General features: G+C 44.7%; 1 protein-coding gene across 5 annotated transcripts in view; it reads right to left on the reverse strand.

Moving 5' to 3' along the window:
- Window positions 1-1,962: 1,962 nt before the first annotated feature.
- jakmip3 (Janus kinase and microtubule interacting protein 3) overlaps window positions 1,963-18,900 on the reverse strand; it is a 35,256-nt gene continuing 18,318 nt past the window's right edge. For 3 of the 5 annotated variants that reach the window (XM_039787180.1, XM_039787179.1, XM_039787177.1), the window contains 15 exons: window positions 17,328-17,399; window positions 16,326-16,430; window positions 15,782-15,910; window positions 15,131-15,214; window positions 10,809-10,871; window positions 10,147-10,245; window positions 9,951-10,049; window positions 8,504-8,563; window positions 6,537-6,602; window positions 5,946-6,014; window positions 5,739-5,816; window positions 5,201-5,431; window positions 4,191-4,256; window positions 4,012-4,071; window positions 1,963-2,830 (listed from right to left, as the gene is read on the reverse strand). In XM_039787180.1, the coding sequence (XP_039643114.1) occupies window positions 4,021-4,071; window positions 4,191-4,256; window positions 5,201-5,431; window positions 5,739-5,816; window positions 5,946-6,014; window positions 6,537-6,602; window positions 8,504-8,563; window positions 9,951-10,049; window positions 10,147-10,245; window positions 10,809-10,871; window positions 15,131-15,214; window positions 15,782-15,910; window positions 16,326-16,430; window positions 17,328-17,399 (1,272 nt within the window). In that variant the 3' untranslated portion in view covers window positions 1,963-2,830; window positions 4,012-4,020. The remainder of the gene's footprint in view (window positions 2,831-4,011; window positions 4,072-4,190; window positions 4,257-5,200; window positions 5,432-5,738; window positions 5,817-5,945; window positions 6,015-6,536; window positions 6,603-8,503; window positions 8,564-9,950; window positions 10,050-10,146; window positions 10,246-10,808; window positions 10,872-15,130; window positions 15,215-15,781; window positions 15,911-16,325; window positions 16,431-17,327; window positions 17,400-18,900) is intronic. The other 2 variants (XM_039787181.1, XM_039787178.1) reach the window with 1 other exon arrangement.

Raw genomic sequence — 18,900 nt, forward strand, 5'->3', positions numbered from 1 at the left:
CTAGAAATGAAAAGCCTGAAAAGTCTGAAGTAAGAACAGAAGTCCAGAGAGAGGTTTCTATGGAGATGATGAGACACCGTGTTGTCTGATTGGTGGAAACCAGCAGCTTTCAGAACGCTGCAGACCGGACACTCACAAGGAGACAGAAGTTTAAACTTGTCTCAACAAGAATCTGTAGTCTGAACTGGGCTTATTGTGGCTCAGAGACTGGATCACATAAACCTGCAGATCCAGAGGGTATCTGCAGGTTTATCATTGAATCAAATGTTTGTGACAGTTATTAAACCTGTTGAACTTCTCTCTAACTCCATGCTTTGTTTCTTCTTCCTGTTGGTCAGTTGTTTCCACTTTCAGGTCCAGCAGAACTCCTGACACCATGAAGAAGTGTTTCCTTCGTCAATTTTTGGTCCAGGGAAGATTAGCGTGGGCTGAAACTATATAAAGGTTACATGCTGTAACCTGTGATCCATGAGAGGAGCTGAGAGGCTCTAGGGTGTCAAACTATTCTCCACTCTGCAGGTGGAACAGCCAATCAGAACAAAGGTAATGAACCCACCATGGGACTTTATTTCAGTACAAATGTGTCCAGTCGTGAGAGATAAATTGTGTTTAGATCCTGTTGTTATTCAGGCATGAATGATATGATATTTGATGTCAGTTTAAAAGATAATTTATCAAGTGAGGAAAGTCTCAGTCTGTCGTAGAATAGTCTTGGAACCACTTAGTTTAGTGTGAAACCGATAAGTGAACTACACCTCTCGTCTCGCACATTAAACATCACCTTGCTGGCTAGCTGGCTAGCTTAGCTCTGTTCCACTGTAACAACTGTAATGTTATCTTACCTGCTGTGTTTTATCCAGCATCTTTTTATCAGCCGGGAAGGGAAAGAAGGTGTGAGTAACGTTACATCCCGGTACCAAACTCAGAGACGTCGTAGCTTCAGAGAGACGTCACTAAGACAGTTGGGCTGATGAGTCTTTCTAATGATGCATTTTCACAGTCTGATACTTCAACAGTTTTACCACAAACTTAGACTTTCCTCACTTTATAAACTGACACACATCATAATTCATGGCTCAATTCAAACAGGATCAAAACAATACTGGTCTCTCCTTGTTCACTACCGGACACATTTTATCTGAAATAAAGTCCTGTGGTGGACACAGGAAGGGGCAGGACTCCAGCTCTCTATATCAGGACAGACCAGAACACTCCTTTTAACAACAGTTTCAAATGTTTTCTATTGTGCTTCTTCTACTGTGTGAACACATTAAGATAACTGAGCATCCAATATACTGAACGTCTGCTGTAGTTCTTCAAACTTTGGCTCTGAAGCTTCATTAACCCACAAAACAGGTTCGTTAACTGATCCGATATCCACCTGATTAATGCAGTCCAGCTAGCTAAGCTAGGTTCAGTCAGATCGGGAAGAAACTGGGTGTCTTCTCCTTATCGTCTCGGTCTAGTCTGCGTAATCTTGATGTGATTTTTGACCAATCCATGAGGTTTGATGCCCACTTTAGGATGCTAACTCGATCATGTTTTTTCACCTCAGAAACATCGCCCAACTCAGGTCTGTAGAAATGAAAATGGAGATGCTAATACATGCTCTTCTCTCATCACGTTGGGACTACTGTAATGCTATTTTTACCTGGCATACTAAATCTTCCTTACACCGTTTCCAAACCGTCCAAAATTCTGCGACTCTGCTTTTAACACAGTCCAACAGTTAACAACAAGTCGAGCTAACTGAGCTGACATATGTGAGCTAGCCTGGTTGACACCAGACCCTTCTCAGCTGTAACTGAGAAGGGTCTGGGAAAGGTTCATTGACAGTTCATTTCCAAAGGGGGCGTCACCAACGGACGCCGCTCAAATGCCTCTGGGCGCATTGGATAGTCCTTCAACCAATTAGACCAACGATTGGATAGTCCTTCAACCAATCAGACCAATGATCAGGGTAACACTGCACTTCGGTAGCCGTCATGTTGAATGTAAACAAAAAGCTGCTCGCTGTCGCTGAGCTATCGTCGTCGCAAAGTCCACCTCAGCGGTTGTGATTGGTGTAGAGCCCGCCTCAACGGTTGTGATTGGTGCCTCGATTTTAGGGACATTGGAAATGGGTTTGAATGGGCTCTTCTCCAGACTAACTTGCAGAGCAAATCTCAAATTTGATGGAAGTTCTTCAGGGTTTACCCAGGCTATATGTGAGCATCAAAACTCATGGATTCATAAAATTCCCACCAAGATTAGGCTGAGAATCCTTTAGATAACACTGTATTACATTCAGCACCACTTTGGTCCAGTGTGCCCCCTGAGGCCAGAATGTCTTTGTCTTTTATTTGGCACATAAACGCAGACTAGACGGCGTATTTCTGCCCCCACTGGTTGCTGTTCACATCTTTGCTAATGTCAATTCTCTAAATCCTCTCATACAATCCAGTATTCTTTAGGTACTCCATCAGTTTGTCCATTTTGTCCTTAAGAAGAGTGCGTAGATTAAAAACAGTTTACCGTGTTGCTCCCAGGTGAAAACAGTATGTCAGGTGTCTAAACTGGAACTTCCTGGTCAGCAGAAGCTAACAGGAAGCCAGTTAGCATCCTGCCGGTTGTGTTTTTCTCTGGTCTAAAACACAATGTTCATCTGTGAGGTGTGAATGTGACAGCTGGCAGCCGGGAGAGCTCTGCTGGCAGCTGGAGGGAGAGTGCCTGACAGTCAGTGAGCTGCTGGTTCAAACCCTAAATCCTCCTGAATCCTTCTGAACTCTCTTCTGTTGTTTGGTCTGAAACCGGCTGAGTGATCAGCTGTTTGGTCTGGGGGATGCAGACACTAAAACACAGAAACATCCTTTACTCTGACATATTAATAGTGATTCATACAATAATGTACTGCAAAATGAAATACAAAGATAGGTAACTATATATTCCTGGGGTAAACTCTTAAAGGTCCCATGACATGGTGCTCTTTGGATGCTTTTATAATAATACTGTATCTGAAGTCTCTTTTATATAGGCCTTAGTGGTCCCCTAATACTGTATCTGAAGTCTCTTTTATATAGGCCTTAGTGGTCCCCTAATACTGTATCTGAAGTCTCTTTTATATAGGCCTTAGTGGTCCCCTAATACTGTATCTGAAGTCTCTTTTATATAGACCTTAGTGGTCCCCTAATACTGTATCTGAAGTCTCTTTTATATAGACCTTAGTGGTCCCCTAATACTGTATCTGAAGTCTCTTTTATATAGACATTAGTGGTCCCCTAATACTGTATCTGAAGTCTCTTTTATATAGACCTTAGTGGTCCCCTAATACTGTATCTGAAGTCTCTTTTATATAGACCTTAGTGGTCCCCTAATACTGTATCTGAAGTCTCTTTCCCGAAATTCAGCCTTGGTGTAGAATTACAGCCACTAGAGCCAGTCCCACAATGAGCTTTCCTTAGGATGTGCCATTTCTGTGTCTGCAGCTATTGAGGAGGAGAGAGGGGGGGCAAGGTGGAGGGTGGGGGTGTGGCCTTGACCAACTGCCACTTTGCTCGTTTGAAAGCCATGATGTCTCTCTCTCGTGGGTGGGCCAAATTCTCTGGGCGGGCAAAGCAGAGAAAGGGGAGGTAACCTTGCTCCTTATGACCTCATAAGGAGAAGATTCCAGATCGGCCCATCTGAGCTTTCATTTTGTCAAAGGCAGAGCAGGATACCCAGGGCTTGGTTTACACCTATCACCATTTTTAGCCACTGGGGGACCATAGGCAGGCTGGGGGAACGCATATTAATGTTAAAAAAACTCATAAAGTGACATTGTTATGCCATGGGACCTTTAAACTCTTGCCCAGTTGTAAAATGTGTTTCCTAACCCTCCCAAATGCGTCAGTAACATGTTGCTGTGTAACTCACCAGCTGCTGTTAGGACCAGAGAATGACATTAGTGCATGTATACTTATATAAATTATACATTATTATTATTATTATTATTATTATTATTATTATCATTCATATTGTTGCTGTGTGACTCACCAGCTGCTGTTAGGACCAGAGAATGAAGGCCAAAGAAAAGAACAGAAACAAAAATAGAAACTGGAAAAGAAGAGTGGAGAGTGAGAGTTAATTAACAGAAAGCAAAGTGGTTTCCAGCGTACTTGTGTTGAAAGCTAGCTGTACATTAATGTCTTCATAATGTCTGTAAGAGTCGGTACCTTCTCCTCCAGCTCTTTAATCTGTCGCTTCTGTGCTTCTATAAATTCCTCCAACTCTTTGTTTCTCTGCCAGACACAAACATCAATAACATATGAACTCACACATTACTGCCAACTTGGACTGTTGATTCAAAGTTCACCTGGGTTAGGATTAGGGTTTGGTTAAGGTGGATAGGGTTAGGGTAAGGGGGGGTAATGGGTAATGTTTGGAACTTCGTCAAACATTTCTACAAATATTTGTAAATATTTAAGTATTATATGTTTACATGTTGTTTAAAGTGTAAAGAAAACAGTCAAATGACGGAAAAGCGTCAGACACCTCAATTAAACGCACTGAACACAGCGCCAAGAATCTAACTCAAAAAGATCATCGAGAAGATCTACTAATACAGTGTCCCCAGTGTCCCCAGTGTCCCCAGTGTGCCCAGTGTCCTCAGTGTCCCCAGTGTGCCCAGTGTCCTCAGTGTCCCCAGTGTGCCCAGTGTCCTCAGTGTCCTCAGTGTCCCCAGTGTCCCCAGTGTCCTCAGTGTCCCCAGTGTTCCCAGTGTCCTCAGTGTCCCCAGTGTCCTCAGTGTCCTCAGTGTCCCCAGTGTCCCCAGTATCCTCAGTGTCCCCAGTGTCCCCAGTGTCCTCAGTGTCCCCAGTGTTCCCAGTGTCCTCAGTGTCCTCAGTGTCCCCAGTGTCCTCAGTGTCCCCAGTGTTCCCAGTGTCCTCAGTGTCCTCAGTGTCCCCAGTGTTCCCAGTATCCTCAGTGTCCCCAGTGTGTCCCAGTGTCCCCCCAGTGTTCCCAGTGTCCTCAGTGTCCCCAGTGTCCCAGTGTCCTCAGTGTCCCCAGTGTTCCCAGTATCCTCAGTGTCCCCAGTGTCCCCAGTGTCCTCAGTGTCCCCAGTGTTCCCAGTGTCCTCAGTGTCCTCAGTGTCCCCAGTGTCCCCAGTGTCCTCAGTGTCCCCAGTGTTCCCAGTGTCCTCAGTGTCCTCAGTGTCCCCAGTGTCTGGAGAAAAGGGGTTTACCTGCTGTGTGAGTTGCAGCAGTTCCATCCTCTCTCGGAGGATCTGGGCATCTCTCTCTCTCAGCTCACACATCACAGAGCGTTTCCATTGGTCCATTGCTCTCCTAAGCCCCTCCCTCTCTTCCTCCGTCAGGGTTTCAGACAGACCAGCCTCCATCTTGAATCCGTCCATCCTGAAGTGCTCCTCCTGCTCCAGAGCCTCAAACAACATGGCCTCCAGCTCTAGGATCCTCTGCAAGGCAGCCACAACATCACACCTCCACAGTTCCTTTGCTCCAGCAACACCTTTACAGTAAACCCCTCTACACTTCATGATCATTCGTTTGTTGTGTCTCCATGTCAGCAGCTAGTTGATTGGTTTTTGTTATTTTAGATTCAGACATGTTATTTTTTCTAAACGGGGAATTCATTAGCAGCTCCCCAGTCCTGTTAACATGGGAGCTGAAATAAAAACGATCACGCCACACAGCCAGTGTGTAGCCGGCCTTAGGGTTCCAACAAATACTCCCCAAACAATTGTTTAAGCTGCTCTCACTGACCTTATGAGCCTGATCCATCGACTGCTTTCTGTAATCCAACTCTTCATCCAGGTAACCCTTCTGTTTACTGAACAGATCCTTATACAACAACAACAACACAACAGCACAACAACACAACAACAAGAGGTCAAAGGTCAGCCGAAGCTTCTGGCAGCAACAGAATCTGTGAATGATACATCCCTACTGCTGCTGCTGGTTAGTTTTTACCTTCTCACTCTCAATGTCCAACATCTTCTGCTGCAGGGCCGACTTCGTCACTTCGATGGACTCCAACCACTACTCAGAGAGACAGACAGGTAGAGACAGACAGGTCGAGAGAGACAGGTAGAGAGAGATACAGTGAGACAGACAGGCAGAGACAGGCAGAGATAAACAGGTAGAGACAGAGACAGGCAGAGAGAGACAGGTACAGAGAAACAGGTAGAGACAGGTACAGTGAGACAGACAGGTAGAGACAAAGACAGGTACAGAGAGACAGGTAGAGACAGGTACAGTGAGACAGACAGGCAGAGAGAGACAGACAGGCAGCGAGAGAGAGAGACAAAGACAGGTACAAAGAGACAGGTAGAGAGTAACAGGTAGAGACAGAGACAGGCAGAGAGAGACAGACAGATACAGAGACAGGTAGAGACAAAGACAGGTACAGATAGACAGGTAGAGACAGGTACAGTGAGACAGACAGGCAGAGAGAGACAGACAGGCAGCGAGAGAGAGAGACAGATAGCGAGTGAGAGAGAGACAGATATGTCTTACGGTGGACACAAACTAACAGTGTGTGTTGAGGTGTATGTGTGTTACCTTCTCGGCCAAAGTGAGCACTGTTCTGGCCTGGATCACCACCACCTGCTCCTCATTGGACAGATTCTGCACGAGACACGCACATAACACATCAACAACATGTAAACAAGACATCGTAACATGTCAACAACATGTTAGAGCCTGTTTCCACCAGCAGAACACGCAAGAGACTGTTCTGAGAAGGTCCAGTTGCTGAAGAGGCTGAGACTCTCAGGAGAGAGGGCTCTTTGTGGCTAGCAGTGTTCATTTGTTGTTGTTTTTCAGCACGTGTACATGTAGGATGTGACGGTTGGTCTTTCTTCCGCCCCTCTTTCACCTCGATTGGATGAGCACACCGTTTTTAGTCAAGTCAAATTGATTTATATAGCACGTTTAGAACAACCAGAGTTGCTGGACAAATTGAAGTGCACGGCACGACAAGTGAAATCAGAGCAAAAGGAGTCATAAAATAACACAAATAAAAATAAAATAACAATAAAAGCAAGAAAATACAGTACAATATGTAAGAATAAAAGAATTTTAAAATAATTGAATAAAAATAAATAATTATTAAAATGCGAAAAAACCTCTAAGAGCAACTAAAAGCCATTGAAAACAAATATGTCTTGAGGTGTGTATTAAAACTATCAATGGAGGGGGAACATCTGAGACAAAGTGGGAGATTATTCCAAAGCTTTTGGATCTCCCTTACCCACTAACCTCGATCCAGGACCAGTTAAGAACAGCTGATTCAAGGATCTAAGAGGCCTGGAACTGGAGTAGGGGCTGAGGAGTTCTGAAGTACACTGGGGAGCCTCACCATGAATGGCTTTAAAAACAAATAGAAGAATCTTAAAATCAATCCTGTATTTAGTAGGTAGCCAATGCAGGGATGCTAGCATCAGTGAGATGCTTTCTCTTTTCCTTGTGCCAGTCAGAAGTCTCGCTGCAGCATGTTGCGCCAGCTAAAGTGATAATCAAGCTTGGAGGAGATTAATGCAATGGTGACAGTCTTCATGTCATCACAAGACAGGATGGCTTTCAGTTTAGCAATATTTCTGAGTTGAAAAAAGCAACTTTTCACCACTGAATTGATCTGTTTCTCAAAGCGAAGTGATGAATCAAAGATGACACCAAGATTCCTGGCGTGGGGGTGCAGGGAGGCAGCCGAGCCAGGAGGCTAGCTATGCTCGCTGTGGTTCTACTCTTGCCACAGAATATATATATATATATATATATAGCATGATGTAAATGAGCAGTGCTGCCATAGAAAATATTAAAAACAACAACCCTGCTGGCTTCAGGCCCTTAATAACAACATGGCAACATGTTCTAATTTTGCTATCCTATGGTTATTTTAGTTCTAAGATCAAAGACATGTTTTTAGTCATCTGTTGCTCAATCATGGTAAGTAACGGACATGGATCAACATGTTTCCATCAAGTTTTCATCAGAAGGAGAGGAAGCCCAGCTTTATTTCACAGACAGCAGCAGAGTGAAGCTCAGAGAGGAGACTGGGAGGAATCTGGAACACGTGTCTGTCTATTTAGGTCCAAATGAACAGAACTTCTAGTTCTGCTGACAGAAGATGTACTTCAGGTCCAGACTGACTGACTTTAATAAAAAACACATGTACAAAATAAATTCAACATCCACTCACAGCGTTGTCTCCCAGAACGTCCAGGCTATACATCACGGCATAAACAAATATGGCTGCTGCCGTTAAGCTAAAAGAGTGTTGAATTTTATACATTTATACATTCATTTTAAAGCTTCTTGATCAGTGTTTTTTTTTGATACATTTTGGAGCATTTTTACAATATGTCACCGCTTTCTTCCAAGATGCATTCACGGTATTTGGAAATTCAAGAACCCAACGAACAACGTGTTTTTTAGCTTCTTTGTAGGGTAAGTGGTTTTTATTTGCCGATCTTTTAAACAAAGAGGTAAGGCCTATAAAACACGGGAACAAAATAAATTCAACATACACTTACGGCGTTATCTCCCAGAATGTCCAGCTTCTTCATCAACTCACTGATCACAACGTCCTGAGGAAGCAAACAGCCAATCATTACTCAGCATGTTGACAGCTTGTTGACAGCTGTACACATGTGTTTACTGTTAAGGAAAATATGATCCTTTAAGTTTTTATTGATCATTTCAACATTTCTCTGAATGCATCTGTTCAGAATGGTCTCAGTGTTGTATGAGCTGTGACGTGGAGATGTAAGCTAAATGCTGATGCAGGAGGTTGTTGCTTGTGTTACAGCTGCAGGTACATTCCTAGCTATAGGCTCGGGACTTTTTCTGAGGATCTGTATGTTGACTGAGGGCGTTTTCACACCCACAGCATTTAGTTCAGTTGAATCGAACTAGAGTTTGTTTGTCCCAATGGTGTGGTTCATTTGGGCATGTGAGAACGCTGCAATCACACTCAGGTGTGCACCAAAAGCGACCAAACAAGCGCACCGAGACCTGCTTGAAGAGGGGGGTCTCGGTACGCTTTCAATCCAACTCTGGAGCGGTTCGTTGGTGGTGAGAACGTGATCTGTACTCGAACCGCACCAACTATATACTCATACTTCAGTCTGAGCTGATGTCTCCTGTAGTCAGGTGTGTTTAGCAATCTGCGGTGCAGCAGAGCAGCAAACTGTAGCAGCTTTCAGTGTTTCTATCACAGAAATAGACTGCGGTCAAGCTCGGCGTCCGTCACTCACATCTCCGTGGTCAAACCAGCTGCCGCTAAAATTGGAGACAGACGCCGGCAGAGGGAAGTCTCAGTGACCAGAGCAGACGTAGTAACGTCTCTCGCCAAACAATGTCTGATTATTTTAATGAAATGAGCTGGTTTGACCACCAGACCTTCTTCCTGTATTTACTTTCTTGGTCCCGCCCCCAGACATATCCGACCAATAAGAGGGCTGGACGTTCTTGCCTGATTTGTAACGACGCATTTTGGTACGCTTGGATTTTTCCAGGTGTGAAACCAAACCAAACCAACCAAGGGCAAATCACTCCAACTTTACCAACTCGACAACTGATTCGGACCAAAGCAAACGAACTACCGGTGTGAAAACGCCCTGAGTACCCTACACAGCCTGACATGGGAACCTGGGGACGGAAAGTCTAGTGACCACTAAGGGAAAAAGCTAAATATGAAATCAAACGGAGACAGTCTCTGTCACTGGTTACGGTTTTTGTGACATGTATAAAACAGCAGACTATGCTTCTTGTTTTTGGGAAGATGCTGGGGAACACTGTTTAGTGTTTTCCTCTCCCCATGTGATGAATTGCACTTCTCTTATGTACCTTCTCTGTGAAGGAATGACAAAACCTTTGCAGTATGTCACTTTAACCAAATCTCTGTGTTTCACTATGCTTCAGTATTTATCTCCATAATATTACAGATGTGTTAGCAGATGTTGTGTTACTCACAGCGACTCCCTCTGCCTCGCAGTAGAGCTGCAAAGGACTGAGGCCTTCTGGGAAATGGAGTGGTTGGAAGTTAATGGCAGGTGAGCGTCGCTCCCTCTCCTGAACAGTAAACATGGTTTCCATAGAAACAGCGTGGCGTCAGTCGGACTCTTTTATCCGTTGTGGTGGTAGTCTACGTCTGTCTGAGTGCTTTTACCTCCAGCTCTAAGATCCGAAACTCCAGCAGCTCGTTCTGATCTCTGGCGTCCTGGATTTCATTCTCCAGCTGCAGCTCTTCTCCTTCCATCTGCTTCACCTGCAAATACCAAAAACATGGCACATCATATTGGTTTTATATTTCACATTAAGAATGTTCTGATCTAAGTCATGTGAAAACAATATAATACACTTTAGTTAAAATAAAAGAAGTCATGTGAAAACAATGTAATACATTTAAGTTAAGAGTCAGCAACAATCAGTGATTACTGTGATAATAAAGCTGATGATGAGTCAGCAACAATCAGTGATTACTGTGATAATAAAGCTGATGATCAGTCAGCAACAATCAGTGATTACTCTGATAATAAAACTGATGATGAGTCAGCAACAATCAGAGGATTACTGTGATAATAAAGCTGATGATGAGTCAGCAACAATCAGTGATTACTGTGATAATAAAGCTGATGATGAGTCAGCAACAATCAGTGGATTACTGTGATAATAAAGCTGATGATGAGTCAGCAACAATCAGTGGATTAGTGTGATTCTAAAGCTGATGATGAGTCAGCAACAATCAGTGGAGTACTGTGATTCTAAAGCTGATGATGAGTCAGCAACAATCAGTGGATTACTGTGATACTAAAGCTGATGATTAATCACCTTTTCCACCAGCTGCTGGTTCCTCTGATACAGAGCCTGCTTCTCCTCCACCCACTTCACATCCTGCAGACAGACAGGTACACAGACAGGGGGGCAGACAGACAGGTAGACAGACAGGTGGAGAGACAGACAGGTAGACCGACAGGTGGAGAGACAGACAAATAGACAGACAGTTAGGGACAGACAGGGGGAGAGACAGACAGGTACACAGGCAGGGGAGAGACAGACAGACAGTTGGACAGACAGTTGGACAGACAGGTGGAGAGACAGACAGGTAGACAGACAGTTAGGAACAGACAGGGGGAGAGACAGACAGAGAGACAGACAGTTAGGGATAAACAGGGGGAGAGACAGACAGAGAGACAGACAGGTGGAGAGACACAGTTAGGGACAGACAGATGGAGAGACAGACAGTTAGGGTCAGGCAGGGGAGAGACAGACAGGTAGACAGACAGGTGGAGAGACAGACAGGTAGACAGACAGTTAGGGACAGACAGGGGAGAGACAGACAGGTAGACAGACAGTTAGAGAGACAGACACGTAGAAAGACAGGTGGAGAGACAGACAGGTAGGCGGACAGGTGGAGAGACAGAGAGACAGACAGGTGGAGAGACAGACAGGTACACAGACACAGTTAGGGACAGACAGGGGGAGACAGACAGGTAGACAGGTGGAGAGACAGACAGGTAGACAGACAGGTAGAGAGACACAGTTAAGGACAGACAGGGGAGAGACAGACAGGTGGAGAGACAGTTAGGAACAGAAAGGGGGAGAGACAGACAGGTAGACAGACAGGTAGAGAGAAAGACAAACAGGTGGAGAGTCAGACAGATGGAGAGACAGGTAGACAGACAGAGAGAGAGACAGGTATAGAAACAGACAGGTAGACAGTCAGGGACAGACAGGGAGAGAGACAGACAGGTAGACAGACAGGTAGAGAAACAGATAGACAGGTGGAGAGACAGACAGATGGAGAGACAGACAGATAGAGACAGTTAGAGACAGACAGGCAGATAGACAGACAGACAGACAGACAGACAGACAGACAGATGGAGAGACAGGTAGACAGACAGAGAGAGAAACAGGTATAGAAACAGACAGGTAGACAGATAGGTAGAGAAACAGATAGACAGGTGGAGAGACAGACAGATGGAGAGACAGACAGAGATAGAGGCAGTTAGAGACAGACAGACAGATAGACAGACAGACAGACAGACAGACAGACAGACAGAAAGACAGACAGATAGACAGGCAGACAGGGGGAGAGACAGAGAGACAGACAGACAGCAGTGTCAGCAGTTTTTAAATAACATTGTTTACAGCGTATATCTCAGTTCAGACTAAAGATTCTTGTCTTTTTATTTCTGTAGTTTGTAGCTGACTGGACCAGCTGACTGGACCAGCTGACTGGACCAGCTGAAGGCAGGGCTGGACCAGCTGAAGACAGGGCTGGACCAGGTGAAGGCAGGGCTGGACCAGGTGAAGGCAGGGCTGGACCAGTTGAGGTCAGGGCTGGACCAGGGCTGGATCAGGGCTGGACCAGCTGAAGGCAGCCTGTTCCCTCTTCCTGCCTCACCGGCCAGCCTGTTCCCTCTTCCGGCCAGCCTGTTCCCTCTTCCTGCCTCACTGGCCAGCCTGTTCCCTCTCCCTGCCTCACCGGCCAGCCTGTTCCCTCTTCCTGCCTCACCGGCCAGCCTGTTCCCTCTTCCTGCCTCACCGGCCAGCCTGTTCCCTCTTCCTGCCTCACCGGCCAGCCTGTTCCCTCTTCCGGCCAGCCTGTTCCCTCTTCCTGCCTCACCGGCCCGCCTGTTCCATCTTACTGCCTCACCGGCCAGCCTGTTCCCTCTTCCTGCCTCACCGGCCAGCCTGTTCCCTCTTCCTGCCTCACCGGCCAGCCTGTTCCCTCTTCCGGCCAGCCTGTTCCCTCTTCCTGCCTCACCGGCCAGCCTGTTCCCTCTTCCGGCCAGCCTGTTCCCTCTTCCTGCCTCACCGGCCAGCCCTCGACTGCAGCCTCCCGTTTCCTGCCAGAACTAGTGATGTTTTCTAATTAAAACCCTTGAATCGCTCTCTGTCTCTGTCTCTGCAGTTCAGGGGCAATATACTAGACTCAGACCTAACAGAAACATAGCATTAGACATTCCTTTTAAACCAAAACGCCAGAGCAAGGGGAATGAGAGGGGGAAACACCAGAGCAGGGGGAATGAGAGGGGGAAACACCAGAGCAGGGGGAATGAGAGGGGAAACGTGAGAGCAGGGGGAATGAGAGGGGAAACGTCAGAGCAGGGGGAATGAGAGGAGGAAATGTAGCACATAATCCTTTTTAAACCAAAACGTAGCGGTGTAAATGTAGCCTGAGTAGCAGCGACACCGTCAGCTGTTTGAGTCGAGTTGAAACTTTCTAAATCAGTTTCCTCTTGCCGTGACCTTTGGTCTGAAGTGGACTTTAATGTCCTGCACTACATTCTACGCTCTACATCAGCGGAGTTCAGTCTCGTTCCACAGAGAGCAAACAGTCAGCCTAGTTTGGATTCAAACTGATTACTGAGCAGGTGATGTCACAGGTAAGCTCCTCCCCTCTACCTGACCAGGAAGTGGAGTCTTTATTTTGATTGGTTTAAACCTGAGCATGTTTTGACTTGTTTGCTTTTGTCTGTCTCTTCACGGAACAGAGTCAACGTCTCTATTCTCCCTTATTCTGTTTGTTCTACCTCTCTCTCGCTCTCATTGGTTCTCTGGGCCTCTCATCAGCATGAAGACACACTCCTTTTCTCCAGCAGTCTACATTGGAACCAATCTGAACGCAGATAATGTTCTCACCTGGTCTATGGACCAATCGTATCATTTGTTTCTGTTTGTTTTATTTAGAGTTCGGAGGCACGTTCCAGAAAGCAGGTTTAGTGAAAACTCTGAGTTGGTTAACCCTGAGATGAGGGAAACTCTGGGTTTTCCGTTCCAGAAAGAGAGGTAACAACCCCGGAGTCAGTTACTATGGTAACTTAGCCTGTGAACCTAACCTGGTCGGGAGCAGGTTTTCTTCAAGAAACCTCGAGTTTCTCTCATTCTCCTCCCACTGAGAGGGAGGGGAAACTCATTTCCTCATTCATTCATTCAGTCTGTATCAGGCGCATTTTAATGCAGTTTGTTATCTGCATGAATAAAAAAAGTTATTGGTTTATGTTAGGCAGACTATAAAGTTATATAGTTTTTTTTCTCAAACATGTCATGTCCTTTTGTCGACGATCCCGTTGATGAAAAAGCTGTATTAATTCAGAGAGTTTACGTCGGGAGATGATATTGAGTCCCGACTATAGATGTATTTTCATTTCCACATAACCGATTTGAGAGGTGTTTTTTATCAGTCTATTAGATATGTAGATACCTTATCATTCCACTAGTTCAACATCGTGGACAGGCTTTAACATCCCAGCAGATTCTGTGTGTCGCATTACGTTTTTTGCAAACGGCAGTTTTCTTTATAACAGCAGCGGATCATACTGTAATAGTAAAGCTACTGTAGAGCCGTCAGAAAAGTGTGATCGCTCTGAAATGTTTTTGTAGTGTTCCCTGGACACAAACCAGTGAGAGCCATTAAAAAGAAATAAATGATTATACATTATAGTTCTGTTAATGATCATGGTGCTGCAGCCTCAGAATGGGAATAGTATAGATTACTTTTTCGCCGCAGGATTGCACCTGAATAAAATTATAGGTGTAGCCTACAATTCCAGTTTTCACTAGTAGCCTAATATTATAAGTTAACTGTGATTAAATATGAAATTAATACACTGTTAATGCGTACGCATTGACTCGAGCAGCAATTTTCTCCCACACCAATTCTCTCTCTTTTGCAGCAGCAGCCGCTGTCTTGCTTTCTTAACGAAATGCATGTTCAAACCATAGACAGTATATAAGAAGGTTCAAACTCGCTGTTTGTGCGCATGAGTATTTCCGCCGACCCGTTTGTTTGTGGTTGTTACCATGGTGAATCGTAGAATCATGGCTCCATTCATACTGCCTTATGTGCATGCGCGTAACCCTGAGTGAACCTACTCCGAGTTGACTGAACCAACTCAAATCAGCTGTTCTGGAACCGAAAAACTCAGAGTTTCCATCTCAGGGTAAATCAACTCAGAGTTCAGGGTTAGACTCAGAGTTTGTTAAACCTCCTTCCTGGAACGGGCCTCAGCAGTTCTCATCTGTCATCTGTTGTGTCATTATTTTATATTCTGTTTCAAACTGTAACGTGTGTGTGTGTCTTTGTGTGTGTGTGTGTCTGTGTTTGAGTGTGTGTGTGTCTGTGTGTTTGTGTGTGTGTGTGTTACCAGTCCTTGTTGTTTCAGTGCTGACTCCAGATCTGTAACTCTGGTTTGATATTGACTGATTTCAGTCAGCAGCTGCTCTCTGGTCTGAAACAGAGAGAGTAGAACCATCTACCTGTTAGTGCCTTGCTCCAAATGTTCAGCAGCAGTTAGAGTTCACTAAAAGTTCTGTTGTTGCTGCTGACACACTCAGATTATTATTTTAAGAGTTTGACAACATTATGGAAAAGATGCCTACAGAGATAGACCTTTTAGTTAAAGAGTAAGATCCTTTAATTTTAACATGAAACTACCCCGAAATCACCATCACCAAAACCACCAGACTCCATGTAAATAATCAGGACTTATAGCGTGTACAGAGCCAGCATATCTCCACCACACTCCATGTAAATAATCAGGACTTTTAGCGTGTATAGAGCAAGCATATCTCCACCAGACTCCATGTAAATAATCAGTACTTTTAGCATCTATAGAGCCAGCATATTTCCACATGTAAATGGGTGAATTAAGGGTTTATTTCAACCAAACTGGGCTTGGTGATGGTGATTTTGCGGATGTTTTAATGTTGATGGAAATGGATCTTACCCGTGCTTTGCTTTATAACAGAGGGTAGAACCATCAACCTGCTAGTGCCTTGCTCAGAGGTTGGGTTACCTTGATCTCCTTCTCGGGGTCATAGTTTCCTCCACTCGTCTCCGTTAGCAGAGCGTACGCTCGCTGCAGCGCCTGGTACTCCTGAGTCAGCTGACGGTAACGAAACTCTGCTTCCTCACGCACACACACCTGAAACACAAACAAGGGCGACCATGTTGTGTTTAAATAAATGATAGGATAGAATGCTTTTCTAAAGACCAAAAGGTTTCAAGATGATTTGTATCTATTTTTCTACTTTCTATTATTTCTACTACTTTAATGCTATATTGCCCTCATGTTGTGTTTGATTTTTGAAAAAAAGTTGGTCATGTGACTACCTGTTTACACCACTAATGTGACTTCTTACCTATTCATATTGACCTATTCATGTGATTTCTAGCCAACAAGTTCTAAGAGACAGCCCAAAGGTGGCCATGTTGTACTGGCTGAAACAGGCATGGTTAATTACTTTATAGCCAAGAAGATATTTAAGGTTTCTTAAACTTTACCCTCTTGGGAGCCTAGGATTCCTTCAAACTTTAAAAATCAGAACCAGTTTGTGTACCTCGTCTGGTTCTGTATCTGGAGTTCTGTCAGTGTGAAATGACAAAGACGATCCATCAGAGTCCACTGACGCCTCTTCATCATAACCGTAGAATGTCTCTATAACCTGAGGAAAACAGAACGAGAGAACAAAGAATGATCAGTTTGTCACTGATACTGACGATCGCATACTGACATCAGCAGCTTCAACACATCTGTAAAGAAGCATTCATCAAAGTCTTTCTCCGAGCTTTCAGCCCTGTTGACTACAACATGTAGTCAGCAGAATCCTCTTCGGTCTGATGTGACAGCAGGAGGCGTTACGCTGAAGCCCAGTTCAGACCAGACTCGTTTTGAGACGGAGTAACGTCTGCAGAGCAACGACTTTCTGTACTTCAGTTTGAACTTCCAGGTTTTCAGTCACTCGTGCACTTTGGGTTTAATTGTAATCAAAGGTGCTTTGACATTGAGAATTGTCATTATCATTGACTTGACCACTGCTGCTCTTTCTCTCTCCTGTTGAGCCTCTGTCTAAAACTATGCCATTTTGACCAGCTGACAGTTTGTAACTGAGCTGACCAGCTGACTTTTTTACAAGCTTGTTGGCTGTTGGCACAGGTAACATTCCTTACATTCTACAGCATCAGCTGGTTCGAGTCGAACTGAGACCGGCTGCTCCAGACCGCTGCAACTTTTCCTGCAATGTTCCAAAATGGTTTTGTCTCGTCGTAAAACTTTGTTCTGAACTGGACTTAACCCAAGCAGCAGTAGAGTAGTAGTAGTATTAGTATAAGCAGCAGTAGTGGTAGTAGAAGCAGCTATAGTAGTAGTAGTACTACATAGTGGACTAACTGGTGATGTTTCACGTGAATTCAAACCATTGTGAAGTCTCACCCTGCAGACTTTAAAGGTCTGTTTCCTCCGGACTGATTCCTGACGTCTGTATCTATATCTGTAGTAGTAGTAGTAGTAGTAGTAGTAGTAGTAGTAATAATAGTAGTATTAGTAGTAGTAGTAGTCTCACCCTGCAGGCTCTGAAGGTCCGTTTCCTCCGGACTGATTCCTGGCGTCTGTATCTCAGCAACATGTCTTTCTCCTGCAGAAACACAGCAACATCATCAGTCTTTACCTCGGCCAAGCAGCTCAGGTTTCCAGCTCAGTTTGTATGTCTGATTGTCAGCAGGACACAGAAAAACTACAGAGATCGTTTGTATTAAACTTGGTGGAAGGGTTGAGCATGGGCCGAGGAAGAAGCCATTACATTTTGGAGCAGATCTGATATTTACGGGGCAGATACACACTTTTATTTTCTTCTTTCAAATTGTATTTCTCGATTATATTTCATGACCTGATTTGTTTCCTTTGCTCTTTGTTGTCACGCAAACACTGAAAACAACTATAAATGTGGTGTTTAAACTTTCTGAGCAATAAAATACTACACATTTTCATGTTGTTTACACATTACGGGCCCTATTTTAACGATCTGAAACGCAAGTGTGAAACGCAAAATGCAAGTATCTTTGTGGGCGGATCTCTGGCACTGTTGCTATTATACCGGCGGGATAAATGACTCTTGCGCCCGACGCAAATCTTAAATGGGTTGGTCTGAAGTAGCTAGGTGTGGTTTGGGCGTAAAGTGAAAATAACCAATCAGAGCGTCATCTCACATTCCCTTTAAGAGCAGGCTATTGTTCCATGGCGGATTGCTATAATGATGGTGGATTTGCCTGGCGCACGCCAGCGGGAGCTGTCCGGGATGCGGCAAAGTAATAAATGCTCGTCTTGTCCGGGTGGCGATGTTGCTGCGGCTTCTTGTGCGCGTCTCCTCAAGTCTAGAGAGGATTGCTGCAGCCATGGAGCGTGGGCCTCCAAACGCACCACCTGCACCTGTTGTGCCCCTTCCTCCTCCCTCCACTCCATCTCCGTCCACCCGCTCCATCAGGAGCGCATCGCCATTGCCACTCCCGGACCAGATTCCGCCGGAGTGTCCAATCCCACCGTAGTTCAACATCACGTCTCCTTAAAGTGATGGTTCGGAGTAATTCACCCTAGGGTCCTTTGCACCATGACCTCGAGCCAAACACCCCCCCAGAAGCTTTTTTCACCTGGGTCTTACATTGGGAGAGTTAGCTAGAGTAGCGTTATCAGCTGAATAGCTTAGCGCAGGGGCTAACGGACCCACGTTTGTATCTCGTAAATTACCCCACTAATAATGCCCGAAATGATACCAAACGTCTACAAGTAGTACAAATAGGTTATGCTCTCATAAAACGATGGATTGGAAAGTTTGTAAGAACACCAGAAGTTTATGTAAATAACACTTGCCTGCTGGCTTCTGCTCTCTGCTATTGTTGTTGCTGCTGTAAGACGAGTGCTTAGGGCCGTCTACAAATTACAACACCGAAAAGAGATGCAACAAAAATATTTATTAATGTAACTTTTTTTTTTAAGTAAGTGCTGTAGTATAACTAGCAGGGGACAAGTAATAATTGAGAGAAGTTCGGAGACATTACCTTATTTAATCATTGAATTAATAAATATTTTTGTTGTAACTCTTTTCGGTGTATTAATTTGTAGACGGCCCTAAGCATTCGTCT

This window comes from Perca fluviatilis, chromosome 21 (genome assembly GCF_010015445.1).
Source record: "Perca fluviatilis chromosome 21, GENO_Pfluv_1.0, whole genome shotgun sequence".
In the NCBI taxonomy this organism is placed as follows: Eukaryota; Metazoa; Chordata; class Actinopteri; order Perciformes; family Percidae; genus Perca; species Perca fluviatilis.